This window comes from Mycteria americana, chromosome 1 (genome assembly GCF_035582795.1).
Source record: "Mycteria americana isolate JAX WOST 10 ecotype Jacksonville Zoo and Gardens chromosome 1, USCA_MyAme_1.0, whole genome shotgun sequence".
NCBI classification, from domain to species: Eukaryota; Metazoa; Chordata; class Aves; order Ciconiiformes; family Ciconiidae; genus Mycteria; species Mycteria americana.
In genome coordinates, this window is record NC_134365.1 from 145,932,873 (window position 1) to 145,946,280 (window position 13,408).

General features: G+C 42.0%; 1 protein-coding gene across 3 annotated transcripts; it reads right to left on the reverse strand.

Annotated features, from left to right (window-relative positions):
- Positions 1–540: 540 nt before the first annotated feature.
- AKAP17A (A-kinase anchoring protein 17A) lies at positions 541–11,914 on the reverse strand. 3 transcript variants are annotated; one of them, XM_075522990.1, is made up of 6 exons: positions 11,879–11,914; positions 11,324–11,455; positions 10,232–10,974; positions 8,247–8,395; positions 6,883–7,123; positions 541–5,421 (listed from the first exon to the last, which is right to left on the reverse strand). In XM_075522990.1, the coding sequence occupies exons 3-6, from the start codon at positions 10,904–10,906 to the stop codon at positions 4,495–4,497; spliced, it is 1,992 nt and encodes a 663-aa protein (XP_075379105.1). In that variant the 5' UTR covers positions 10,907–10,974; positions 11,324–11,455; positions 11,879–11,914; the 3' UTR covers positions 541–4,494. The 3 variants fall into 3 exon arrangements, with proteins under 3 accessions (XP_075379105.1, XP_075379091.1, XP_075379099.1); XM_075522976.1 differs by having other exon boundaries at positions 10,232–11,455; XM_075522984.1 differs by lacking the exon at positions 11,879–11,914 and having other exon boundaries at positions 10,232–11,494.
- Positions 11,915–13,408: the final 1,494 nt, after the last annotated feature.

Consider the following 13,408-nt stretch of genomic DNA (forward strand, 5'->3'; position numbering starts at 1 on the left):
GTGGCTGCCTGACACAGGGCAAGAAGCTGGGAACTATTTGAGTTCTTGGCTTTGCAATGGCACGGGAAGAGCTCCAGAGTTTGAAAGCAGGACCAAAAAAAAAAAAAAAAAGGTCAAATGCATGGGATAAGCTTAACACTTTTGGAGGAATGACTTGTACTGAAGTCTTCCATCATCTTCAAGGATTTCTTTCCCTGACTCTACCCTATACCCCTGGGGCTGCCATGTGTTCAGTCAAGATGAAAGCTGACCTCCAGGCTCCAACTTTTCAAATGGTAGTCTAACAGAGAAGAAACAAAGACTTACAGTCTTGCTTACCCAGATCCTTGATGTTCTGATAAAAGCAGTGAATAAATCTATATTCCTGCTTACAACCCAGGGGAACAAAGCCACCAAAACAAAAACAAACCCTGAATATTGACAGACAAATGGAATAAGATATGTAACTTTGATGCAATGGGACATAAGTAACATGCAACTCATGACAAGCCTAGGCAGAGATTCAGGTTACTACTGGTACATAATCCTCACTGACCAGTTTCAGAAGTAAATAGCCAGGTATCTTTACAGACATTCTCATTGGATTGGATTTCTAGCAGCTAAGGGTCTGAAAGTAGTGGTAGCATAGTACCTAAGTCAGACTCTATCCAATACTCAACCATACCAACAGAAATTCAATGTTTCAGAAGTATTTATTAGTTTGGTATGTCTTTGATAAGTATTAGTTGCTAAATCGTATATTCTTCAGTTTCCTTAACATTTATATCAGAGCCTGTGACTGCAGTGTGATTTAAGCACTGTAAATTTAATAATTAAACAAGAACAGTAGTGTGGATTATTGGAACTCCTTCATTAATTAGACTGAAGTTTGTTGATCAAAGCTTGAAGTCCATTTCAAAAGGACATTGCTTTAAAACAGCTAAAACAGCAAAGGACAGATATTAAATACTTATCTTTTCATGTGAACTCAAGGTCACTCAACAGACATACACTGAGATGGAAGAAAAAAGACCAACTAATTTTATCTGCTTTTAGACAGCTCCTGAAAGTCAGTCTTGCAAATCCAAGCAATTGCGTTAAGATTTAAGCAATCAGCATCACAACATTCTTCCAGAGTAGGGAAAAATATCGATAACTTCAGTACTTTGCCTTCTAGAAGCCATTATAACGCCTGCTAGGCTAGGATACCCATGTTCTTTCATTTGAAACACTAAGACCCCTAGAAGATACTTGATAGAAATTGTACTGACTTACAATCAATACAGAACAAAGAGCAATTGTTTACTATCAAAAATTATATTCTTTATGTTAGTGCATCAGCGAGGTTTTTGCCATAGTACAAGCACATACCTCAGCCATAATAAAAACTTGAATAAATTACATTGGGCATGGCATAATTTATATTTGTGACCTTATTAAAAGATTACAGTTTCAACTCTTTTCAAGTTTCCTTGCAGTTCAAAGCCCATCATCAATGAAGGCCACAAACAAACTGATGCCCAGCCAGTCTTGGAGCAATGGCTACCTTAGAAAAACAAAAGCCCCTGTTTTTACTGTTGAGCATGATGTTATATGGCACAGGATATCCTTTTGGTCAGTTGGGGTCAGCTGTCCCAGCTGTGTTGCCTCCCAGCTTCAGCCTACCCATTCCGGGGCTGTGCATAAAATGGGAAATAGTGAAAGGCCTTGACACTGTGCAAGCACGGCCCTGCAATAAGTAAAGCATTGGTGTGTTATTAACACTGTTTGTCACAAATCCAAAACACAGCACCATACTGGCAGCTATGAAGAAAGTTAACTTCATCACAGCCAGACCCAGTACAAGGACACATGACGCAATATCCATTTCAGAGGATTCAGCACTGGAAAGATTTTGGAGAGCTTTGATACAAAACACATACCTGAAGCAACAATACTGTTAAGTGTTAGACTAGATAAAACTCTGCAATGAGCAGTTACTGGGCAGCTTTAGGTACTAGGAGTTTTAATTTGATTGGGTTCAGCTGGCCGGCTGAAAGAGGACTTCTTCCACATTCCCTCTGCATTTTGGAAAGTAAGCATTTGGCAAGTAGCTTCAAAGCACTTTCAGGCTTTTCTTCCTGAAGCTGCTGTGAAAAGAAGAAATAATACAAGCACTATCAGCAACTGAGTTACTTTACATTACTGCACTTTTAGGACATTGTATGAAGCCAGTGCTGGATATGGTGTGTTAAGCTGAACAATTATCAAAGCCTGACAGCTGAACATCCTCCCCACAATTATCTTCTCTGGCCTCAGAAATTGCCCTAAACATCAGGGAACTTATGGAATTTAATCATTTCAGGGTGGGATATGAAACCTGCTCTTGGCACCTTCTCTGAAGCAAAAAAACCTATCACGCACAGTCATTTTTGTTATCAACTAATAATACCTGTTGGATTCTTCTAGTATGACTCCAACACTTTCTGGTGACTGCCACTGCTTTAACTGCTTCCACTCTTGGCAATGACACTGCATTCATAGCTTGATGACTTCCTGGAAGTAGCATTATAAACTAGCATCTCCCTGATTACTTACATAATACATCATCAAGACCCCCACGCAACATATCTATCCCAGTGGAAATCCACAGTAGAAATATACTGCAGAAATACTGGTAAGAATCTAATCCTGAGCTCAAAGACAATGGTACAGCCATTACTTAAACTTCCTACATAACTGCAGATAGAACACACTTTTTTTAAAAAAGTGGTGTTACCATGGACAATGTGTCAGTATTTAAGAGCAGGCTAAGCAGAATGGCATGCATTTACAAACAGGTATCCCACCAGCCTTATCAAATACTTGCAAACAACATTAGATTGGATTTTAGCTAAATCATTACTAAAGGTGAAGTCATCTTCAGGTAGATAGGCTCTTAATACTTAAAAGAGAGTAGAAAAATGAACTCTCCACAGAAAGCAACTGCTCAGAATTCAAGAGACTGGTGGTGTTGGGATGATTAGATAAATCAGTCTAGCTCTCAGCCCCCAAGACAGTGGTGAAACTCACAACAGAAGTCACAAAAACTTGAGAAGTAACATAATTAATTGGAGATCGTTAAAAACATAAATTGCCACAAAGATAAAAGAACGTCTACCTTTTCTTTCCACAGCTAGTAACTACAAAGATTTCAGCAGCATGGTCTAGTAAGAAACAAACCGCACATGGATTCACTGAAAGCAACGCAGACAAACTCAGCCAGCCAGGGATCCAGCTGAGCTGCAGTACCAATGTGCTCCTCAGGCGCTCCAGGAAAGGGATGCACTTTGATTTGATGCACCAGTGTGAGGGAAATGGCATCTGAAGGTTGTAGATAAGGAGCACACGTCCTGCTGAATTAACAGTTGATATACCTGTACGTAACAGGACCACCAAGAAGAGTGGCTGAGCTTCATTATTCAAATGTGTCGAGTGATTTTTTCAACAAATGGGTTCTCATACAACACTTCTGCAGATTTTAATATACTGACATATGAAAACAGCAACTTCAGTTCACTGGAAACAGTTTTCTTTTTAATTTTACCATAAAAAGGCAAAATAAACTCTTTCACTGTAATGTTATAGCTTTTAATATTCCTGAGCTGCATTTTAGAAGCAAAAGTATTCTTAAATGGATTTAACAAGAGGGACTGCAGCCTTACTTTCCAACATCACAAGTAAAAATAATTTAGCAAGAAGGCCCCTTTTTCAAAAGACAATGGCTAGCTCTGTATGTACCTGAAAAAATGCTTCAAGTGGCTCTATGCCACCTGAAGTAATTACAAAGCCAAATATGTCAACAAAATAACAGAACAACTTTTCAACCATTTTACCACTGCTTCTTACTTCCTACATCAGTGTGCCTCTCTTACATGGAAAGTATTATTATACAAACGGCATTACATGCCAGAATAATTTGGGCCACCAAGCTTGGCACCATACAGACATATGAAGGAACCATAGCAGTTTAAAAGATATCCTGCATGTCTTTATAGTCAGTTTTAAGAATTATATGAAAGTCCTGCTATCCATCGCAATCAGCAAAAACTCTACTTTGTTAAATGTGATTTCATTGAATGCACCAGAAAGCATTTTAAATCAAATCTGTATGTAATAGCTTGTCACATCTGGAGTTCCTATAACCGGCACCATGTACTTCTCAAGCCAAATAGGTGATACAGAGATAAAAACTAAATCGACTAAAATTAAGGTCAAGATAACTGAAAAACAGGTTGGCTTTTAGCACTGTAGGAACTTGAGCACAAGCACAGGTGGTTAGACCTACATTGTGGTAGAAACCTAGAAAGACACAACAAAGCACGAAGGAACGTCAAAAAATCAGGCATCCATTTTCTTGATTTCAGGGACTAGATGCAAGTTAAGCATTGGTTGAAACAAATGTGTTTTCTATAGCAGTCACACCGACAAGGTCTCGTTTACAACTTTCTGGCCCTTTTGTCCAACCACAGCCTTTCCAAGGAGCCATGGCCTCCACTACCCACTCCAAGTACTCCTTTGCTTACTCAGTGATCTCCTCCGGTGCCTTCGTCTCCTGCTCACGCTTCTGCTACTGTGACTTCTTTCTCTTCTGTCTCGTTTACGTTCGCTACTGCGAGTTCTTCTATAACGTGAACGTCTGGGGCTTACACTTCTTCGACGAGGACTATGTCGAGGACTGTAACTTCTGCTAGAGTGTCTATAATACCTCCTTTCTTTCCTGCGCTTTTCATCCTGATAACTCACATCTCTTCTGTGTCTGCTCCTCTCTCGTTTACCCTTACTCTCATCAGTGTTTATGCTGCTACATGAACGGCTCTTTCTTCTCCTTGGCTCTGTGCTACGTTTGCGCTGCTCACAGTGTGAGTCCTTCCTGCAGGTATTCTGGTCATAGCTAGAGAGGCTCTTCTGCTGCTGGTTACTGGCAGGAACACATGAAAGTACCCCTGAACTTCTTATCTCAGAACACCTCTCAGAGTTTGTGGTATGAAGTTTCTGACCTTCTTTGACATGAACTTTGTCATGAATGTTGCCATTCAAGTACTTGCATTGAGTGTTCACACTCTCAGAGGATGCTACTTCTCTTTGAGAGCCGGGAGCCAGTTTGCCTGTAACAGCCTGTCCTGAGGTAGAAGTGATGCAGCTGGATGACACAGTGTGTGGAACACCACTAGGGGTATTCGGCATGTCAGACTGAGATGCTTCGGCTTCTTCTTTGTTTTGATTAAGCGCATCCATTTTCTTGCTCAGAAGATTGTTCAGTAGTTTCTCCCTCAGTTCCTTTTCTTTCCTCTGCAGCCCCAGTGCTCTCTCTTTTTCCTCTTCCACACGTTTGAGCTCAGCCTCCTGGAGCCTTCGTCTCTCCTCTAGCTGCTGAAGACGAATCTTTTCTTCATTATGTTCTTGCTCCAAAAGCTTTACTGTCTGAAAGATAGTCAAAGGGAAGGTAAGAGTAAACAAAAAAATATTTACAGACCTGCTCATGCTTCCAAGTTATACCATAACACAAAAGCAGCAATATGGCAAGAAAATAAAATCTAACAAACAGAACTTAACCATCCCAGAATAAAACAGCTGTCTCCCTCTTAAAGGGAAAAAACCCAAAACCAACCAAACAGAAAAGCTCACTAACATACAACTGTTGTAAGGTGAAACATTAGTATTAGTCCACAAACTCTTTTGAGCATGAATTTCTCCTAGCTGTTTCACAAGGCAAAAACAAAGCTTGGTCTTTATGGCTCCTTAATACGATGAGAGTAACATACAAGCTAGAACAGCATGTGAAATTTGAAATATTAAAATACATGTATCAGGGTCAACACTTGAAGGTTTCAGTCAAATTTAAAACGTGAATTTATCTTACGTGATTGGAGTCTGTGGTTCGTAGATGACTTTACAATGAGTCCATAAAAACCAGCAAATAAAGACACATACTATGTAGAAACTGATTCTCATTTTCTCATCCACTTTAGAAACTCATGATACAGAAAAAGAAGGTTCAAACTTTTTTTTTTTATTCTGACCCAAACAAATAGCTTAGTGTAGATTTCAAAATTCTGGGAGTGAAAGAAACACACTGCTCTATTTTATCAGACAATCTTTCTATTTCACAGCTGCAAAATTACAAAGCCTGCAAGAAGTATTTCGCCATTCTCCTAGCATATAACTGACCACATAGCACACTGTATGAGTTCAAAAAACACTCCTGAGGTACACTGGAATCAAGGAAAAAAAACCTGTGCTTTGCCACACAGTTTTTTATTTCTACAGAAAATACTTAACGTGCATTACGTTACACCCTAACATGACTTTATCCAAGTCTTAAACAAATGACATCCTGTTTCAGTGAAAAATAGCAATACTGTTAGAGAGACAGGATCTAACATTCAAAACCTTAGCTGACAGTACTTTTCCGACAGAAAAATCATTCTGCACATTTTCAAACATCAAATAACGAAAGCTCATTCTCTTAAACTGCAAAGATTAGTTAAGGGAACTGCTGAAAGCCAGATGGGAAACAGCATCAAAACTGGAATTAGAAATAAGGAGTCTCGCATCTTACCCTCTGTGTTTAGTTCACTTTATCATGCTTACACATTCTTTTACGGACTTAAGAGCAAGTCTGCCAATTAGTTTACAGGCAAAAAATGCTATTCAGGACTACAGGTTCAAGTTCACTCTTCCATTTACCTATATGTGCATATTTTACCAAGGGTGAAATACTGTTTCATTGCACTTTTTTGCATTTTTGGTCTAAGAAATAGCATCTGGAGACGTACTAAATCTATTGTTTAATGAGCAGCACTCCCCACCCCCTCTCAAGTCAGTAAAAGGCTTTGTTCTGCTGGGTTCTTCATTAGCTTCTGAAATAAATATTGAAGTTACCTTTGCTCTGCTTAGGAGTTCTGCAATTAGTCTAATGGACTGCAGATTTCTCTGAGCTAACAGGAGCTTCCTTTCTTCTAACTTTATCTTCTCTTGCAGCTTTTTCTGTTCTTCAGCTTGAAGCTTTTCAAGTTGTTTTTTGTTTCGTCGAACTTCGCGATCTTTCTGTTTCTGTTCTCTCTTGCGCAACTTTTCTTCTCTTTTTCTCTCTCTCTCATATTCTTCAAGCTCTCTCTGCTTCCTAAAAAGAGATTAATATTTTTACCTTCTCTAGGGCAGGTACAATTTTAGACTCCTACTCTATGTAAAAATATATTTTGTACTTTGAGTAAATTTGTTTCTAAGTAAGTCTTGTTGATTACTGAAAAGCAGAAGTAGAAAATGGTGAACATTTTAACCATTAGTTGTGATAGCAAACAATCATCAGCCTCTCAATATTTAAAAACAAGTTGGAATCCAAATGTAAAACACAGCTACAACAAAAGTCTATTTTTTTAAAACCAGTTTGACCGGAGACAATAACAATGCATCAGGCAGCTGGGCAGTGAATCATCATAGTGAGAAGAAAATTACCAAGCCAGTTAATGTGTGCAGGGGTTGGTGGGTTTTATTTCAGTCATTAGGACAAAATGGTAGCTTATGTAAAAGGCCGAGGGTTTCCAAGATCAGGTGTCTAATGGCACGATTTTTAGGAAATTTGAGTATTTTGCAGATTTAATACTTTGAACTGAACGTAAGCATTAGTGATAATCTAAGTAACCTTGCAGTTTCAGAAACTGTTTAATATCTAAACATTAAACAATGAGAATTTATACACATCAAGGCAAATGATACATACAACTTCTGAAACAATTTGCTCCATTTGTGTTCATATTCTGAATAGCTGTCTTATGACATTTGCACCCCTATACATTTTCTTAAAATGTCACTGTTAAGATATGCTTGTATCCCATCCCTTTCCTGGAAAAATACTGATGTTAAGAACAAATGAGCTTTATAATATCAAAGTTACTTAGTAGTAGAATTAGTGCATTATTTTCTGTTCTCAATTTACAATGCACATTTTTCCATCAGAATGACTACACATCAAGTAAGTTCCCAGTTCTTGTAATTGAAGTTCAAGGAAAAAAAAAAAAAGTGTAAAACTCTTCTCCAAATTTCATAATCCCTGAACCCTATTTCCTCAAAAGCACCGCAATATTCTCATTTGGTTTTAAGTGCTTCACTTTAGCTACAGAAGTAGAACTTTGAAAGGAAACTGGTGTTTAGTTATTTTCTATCTATTGATGCTGATATGAAGGAGCAACTACAGTTTTGTTATGCCTGATTGTTAAAGATAAAACTGAGCAATAAGCAATAAATACCTTTCTTCCTCTTTTTGTTTTTCCTCAGCTTCTTTCTCTTTACGTTTTTGTTCTTCTCTCTGTTTTTCAAGCTCTTGAAGCTTTTGCCTTTCAAGCTGACGCTTCTTAATTGATGCATCACTGAGGTGTTTTGTTGAGTCAAAAGAAACCTTCATAGGATACAATTGAAAACAGTTTTAAGTACACACACACAAAAAAAAAAAAAGAGTCCCCAACAACCTACACAATCCCCAACAATTTTAACCTAGCACAAAGCTATCCAAACCACAGCGTAAGTACAATCAGAAATATAAAACCTTTTTCAAAACAAAGGAAACTTCTCTATGTGCCCAGAGCAAGCACCAGAGTACTATAACCAGGTAACTGGGAACTAAATGCCTGTACACTAGCACAATCGGGTACCAGTTTACACTTTTGTGTGTGTCTGACATCCAAAAGTAAACCCTAGTGTTGCTGGGAAAACACTCAGCTTCCAGGACATATGAGCACACCTTGGCCATGTCCAGCTGCACACTGGAACAGGACATCAGCAGACACCACACCCCTGGTGTCCTAATCTCCCATTCTAGATACCACCTGTGTGCAGGCAGGCAGGGGTCTGTAATACATTCCCACAGGCCCATCATCATGAACCACGGGGCAGAGAACAAGGAGCACATACTCTGCAGTTGAATTAACCCAGCTCTATGTAAAATGATGTTTCACTAACAGGCTAAAAGGACAGGCAGGTAGAAACAGACAAGGTGTTGTGACCTTGTATGAAAGAGATCTGTCCTGACAGCACAGTCGCAAACACAGCCCTCTCTCTTTCCTACCAATCCCCAGGGCAGCTGCCAGGAAGGCATGCTTCCTCTTGCGCGGCCAAACTAAATTTGGGAACCCTGATCCCCTGCATGTAAGTGACAGTTTGAATTTCACATCCCCTTGAAAACCTTGAGGGTCAAGGTACAAACAGTTTCTACGCTCCAACTGACAAACTTTGATAACAAGATAAAAGATTACAGTATTCTACTTATACTGACTAAACTACAACTTGAATATTTGCATGTTCCCATATTACACAAAGGAATACTCAGGCATTTTCCTGAAATACACTTTCTGATTTGATGAATTACTATTGAGCATACTGAAATACATCTGCAAACGTTTCACTCAACCGATACGTAAATGCACAGACCACCCCCACACATATCAAAGCAAGTTTTCTTCAGGCCATGCTTTCATAGATACTACATCCGAACAGACTGTTTTGTTCTCTCCTGTCATAGTTGTATTTTCTAAGACAATGCAGTTACAGAAAAAAAGATCTGGAAAACTCAGTATGTAAATATTATGAATTAAGCATACTGCATTCACAGGAAACTGTGCTACAGATTAACTTTATAGTTTAAATTTTTGTGGGGCCTTTCTGTATGTATGTGAAGGACACTAAGGATTCACTGTGTATTCCTCAGGCCGTACAGGCCACATGCTATTGAACTTCACAGTTCTGACACTTGTCTGGTAGACCTCATTATCAATGCAGGGACCAAATGCAGAGGCTGTGAAATTCTCCCCCAAAATTTCTATTTGTAGGGAACACGAGAGAGGACAATGCACTTTAAAGTCAGCCTTCTGGTGAAATATGTCTGAACTTGTTCAGAACTAGAATTTTAAGTGAAATGACAAGATTTATAAATACATACTACTTTCTGAAAACTATTTAGCAGGTCATGTTCGTACATTTGGTCCCTCCATCAAGCAGTTCTCATTTCTAGAACTGTCTTGTTAAAAAAACCCACCCACTTTGTTCACGTAGTCTAACAACATCATTTTCCTTTAAAAATTCTATTATGGCTGTTCCATAGAACTATATTAGCGCTGTTCATGTCACCTGTTGTCCTCACTACAGTGCACAGATGTAGGTTTTAAGCACTAGGGAAGTAACATTTAGTTGTACCTGGTCTTTCACATGGGTGCCCATAAAAAACCCTGCAGTTTCTTACCTTTATATTGCAAGCTACTGCTTTACCATCATCGCCTTTATACATCAGCTTCATCCCTCGCAGGGCGTTCATGGCCTTAATGAAACCTGCGTACTCTCGATATTGAACATAAGCTTCAAAATTTAAATGGCCTCCAAAACTGAAAGTATGAAAATTTCTGCCAGTCATTTCTTCTCTATAAGGGTCCAGCATGGGTATGTCCACATTACGTATTTCTCCAAACTTCTTGAAAACTTTTATAAGGACTTCTTCGCTTGGCTTTTCTGAGCCAGAGTCCTTTGCTGCAAACCACTTACAAGGTAAGCCCTCTAAGTGAATAGTATCTGGCCTTTCCCCTGGCAAAGTTTCATTCATATCTTTTGCATCACGGAAAAACGAGTCCCAGTCATGTCTGGTAGGAAAGTCAATCTTATATTCCGCAGCACGGACTTTTAAAATGTCAGAGAAGCCACTCAGCTTTATTGTTTTGCCATCAAGGCATGCCAGAAAAGATTTAACCAAACTTTTGTTTTCAACCTCTCCTTCAAACCGGATGAAATCCATTGTGCTTTTAGAAATCCGCAGAGTGGAAAATTGATGAGTTTGCACCATCCCTTTCAATCTTTCCATCACTTCCCAGTTCGAAATGGATTTTCCCGGTTGTTTCAGCTGAGGAAGTGCCACACTGATGGTCATTTTTGTAATGGGTTTAAGGTATAACCCACAGGGAGCACAGAGCTCTACAGCTTCTGACGTATCATGAACTATTGTTGCAGCAGCCATAACACAGAAAAAGCATAGGATAAAAAAAAATAAAAGATGCAAGTTTAAGTTGCAGGCCAACAGTAGTCAAATAAAACAGCCCTTATCCGTAAATAATTGAATTCTTTGGCCATTTAACCATTCCCAAGTTAAAACAATGTCTCTTAATACAAGAGTCAATTAGAGAGTTAAAACTGAGTAGTAAAAACATCTTAAATTACTTTGTAACCACTAGAGCCTATAAGTAATTAAACCTCCGTAAGGCCTCAGAAAAAAAAAAAAAAAACAAAAAGCTGATGACAATCTTAGGAATACATGAAGTTGGTACGTGATGGCTCAGAAAGCAGCTACCCTTTCTCAGGAAGGAAGGGACCGGCGGAGCGATGTCACACCACTTTGAAGTCTACTTAACAACCAGTAAAGCCCAGCAGGCTAGCGCCGAGGCGGATCCCACGTTCTCCAGCAGAAAGACTTGAAAGGTGCCTGCAACGAGAGAAAAACGTCCCTTCTATTTAAAAGCCTGAAGCCCCACCGCCCGCCCTCCCTTCCTCCCTCCCACCCTCCCTCCCTCCCTCCCTCCGAGCAGCGCTGAGCACCCGCGGCACTACAAGGCGGGGGAGCGCCGCCAGCCACGCCGGAGCCAGCGACCACCGCCGGCCGCACAACCCGCCCACGGGAAGGCCGGCAGCTGCCCCCGGCGGGAGGAGCCCGGGCGGCGGGGCGAGACCCCGGGAAGACGCCAGCAGGGAAGGCCCCCCCCCCCGACCCCGGCGGGCCGGGCCGAGCCGCGTTACCCGCACCCTCCTCCGCCGCCGGCTCCCCTACGCGCTCCCCGGCCGCCAGCGCCCAGCGGCGCCCCGCCAGCCTCCCCCGCCGCCAGAAGGGATCCTCCCGGCGCCGCCTCACCCGCAGCCGGCGGGTCGGGTCGGGTCGGGTCGGGTCGGGTCAGCCCCACAGGCAACGGCCGCCGGCCCCGGCCCGTACCGGACCCTACCTCTCCGCGCGCCGCCGGGCCGCTTCCGCTTCCGCGCGGCGGAAGGCTCCCCGGCCGGCAAGAGGGCGGGCGCGCTCTCTATGGTAGCCCTCTCTATGGCAGCGGCGTGAGGGCGGCGCCTGGCGGCGGGGCGGGAGAGTGGGGAGAGTGGAGGCGTTAAGGCGGCGCGAGCACCGCCGACTTCCGGGTGGGGCGCGGGCCCTCGTTTCCCGCTTTGCCACGGAGACACGCGGTGTGTCGTGTGGTTAGGGTGCGTGCCCCCGGCGTGAGTGCGCAGGTGTGTTTCCCAATAAGGAAGTGCTCACCATTTCCTTCTAGCAGCCGGGGGCGCAAGGGCACAGGAACCCCGCCAAAAGGCACCCTGCCGAGCGGAGAGCAGAGCTGGGCGCCCGAGGCCACCAGCTACCAGGGAAGGTAGCCTCCGACTTGCTGCTTACCGCGCATTTCCAACAGTTTGTGCTTTTTTTGAAAACAAACCCAAACTCTGTATCTATGAAAGAATGGCACAAATCAACCAGACGTAATTTAGTTGCGTAAACGTGAGCGACTAGTGCTCTTTGAGACGCTGTAAGATAGCCAAGCTACGTATGTGGGTCTGGAAAATACGCCACATGACCTACAGGAAACCTGACCGCACTGTCAGCTGGAGGTTATGCTGGGTACCCTACGGCGTCCCAAATGGCAGCGGGCATGTGAGTTGGACGACTGAATTGAGCCTTCGGTGTCATCTTAGGGGCTGTGGGTCTGGGTCCTGCTTGGCTTTCAGCTGCTGCTTTAGGAGGGTGTGAGTCTTCTCACATCCTGGGTTGAACCTCCGCACCTTAGCTGACATCGCCAATTCCCTACAGCATCTCGATAGACTCTAAGCCCCTATGTCAGGAAGCTGACTCCTGTTTGTAGTTTACAAGTAGCTATTTGCATGCAGGCACATGAATTCAGAGGCCCAAGTCTTTAACAGGATGGTATTCGTGGTGTTCTCAATATCCAGGAATCGTTCAATCAACTGGCATCTGAATGGGAAAAGATTTCCCTTTCTTCTCCCCATCTGCGTGGGGAGAAGGAACAGAAATATGGAAAGTATTGATGTGTCTTTACATAATTGTTCACCAATAAATATTTAAGGCATACCAAAGCACATATCTTGAATGTGCTCTCATCCTGCGCTGGTCCTCAGTTTATAGCAGTGAAAAAAGGGGGTTGAGTTGCAGTAGTGGGCACAGGAGGCAGTTGTCCATTTTGTGCTTGTTCGCTTTTCACGTCTGCTTTGCCCACTGTACAAATGAGGCAAAGTATTTGATAGGCCAGCAGATCCTCAAGTACAGTTCTTAAATGATCTTATACTATTTTGCAGATAACATATCAGAGCTTCTCACTGTAGCTTTACCATCAGCGGATTCCTCATACTTGGGTTCGCCACAAGTGAAGGATGCAGAAGTTGCCAC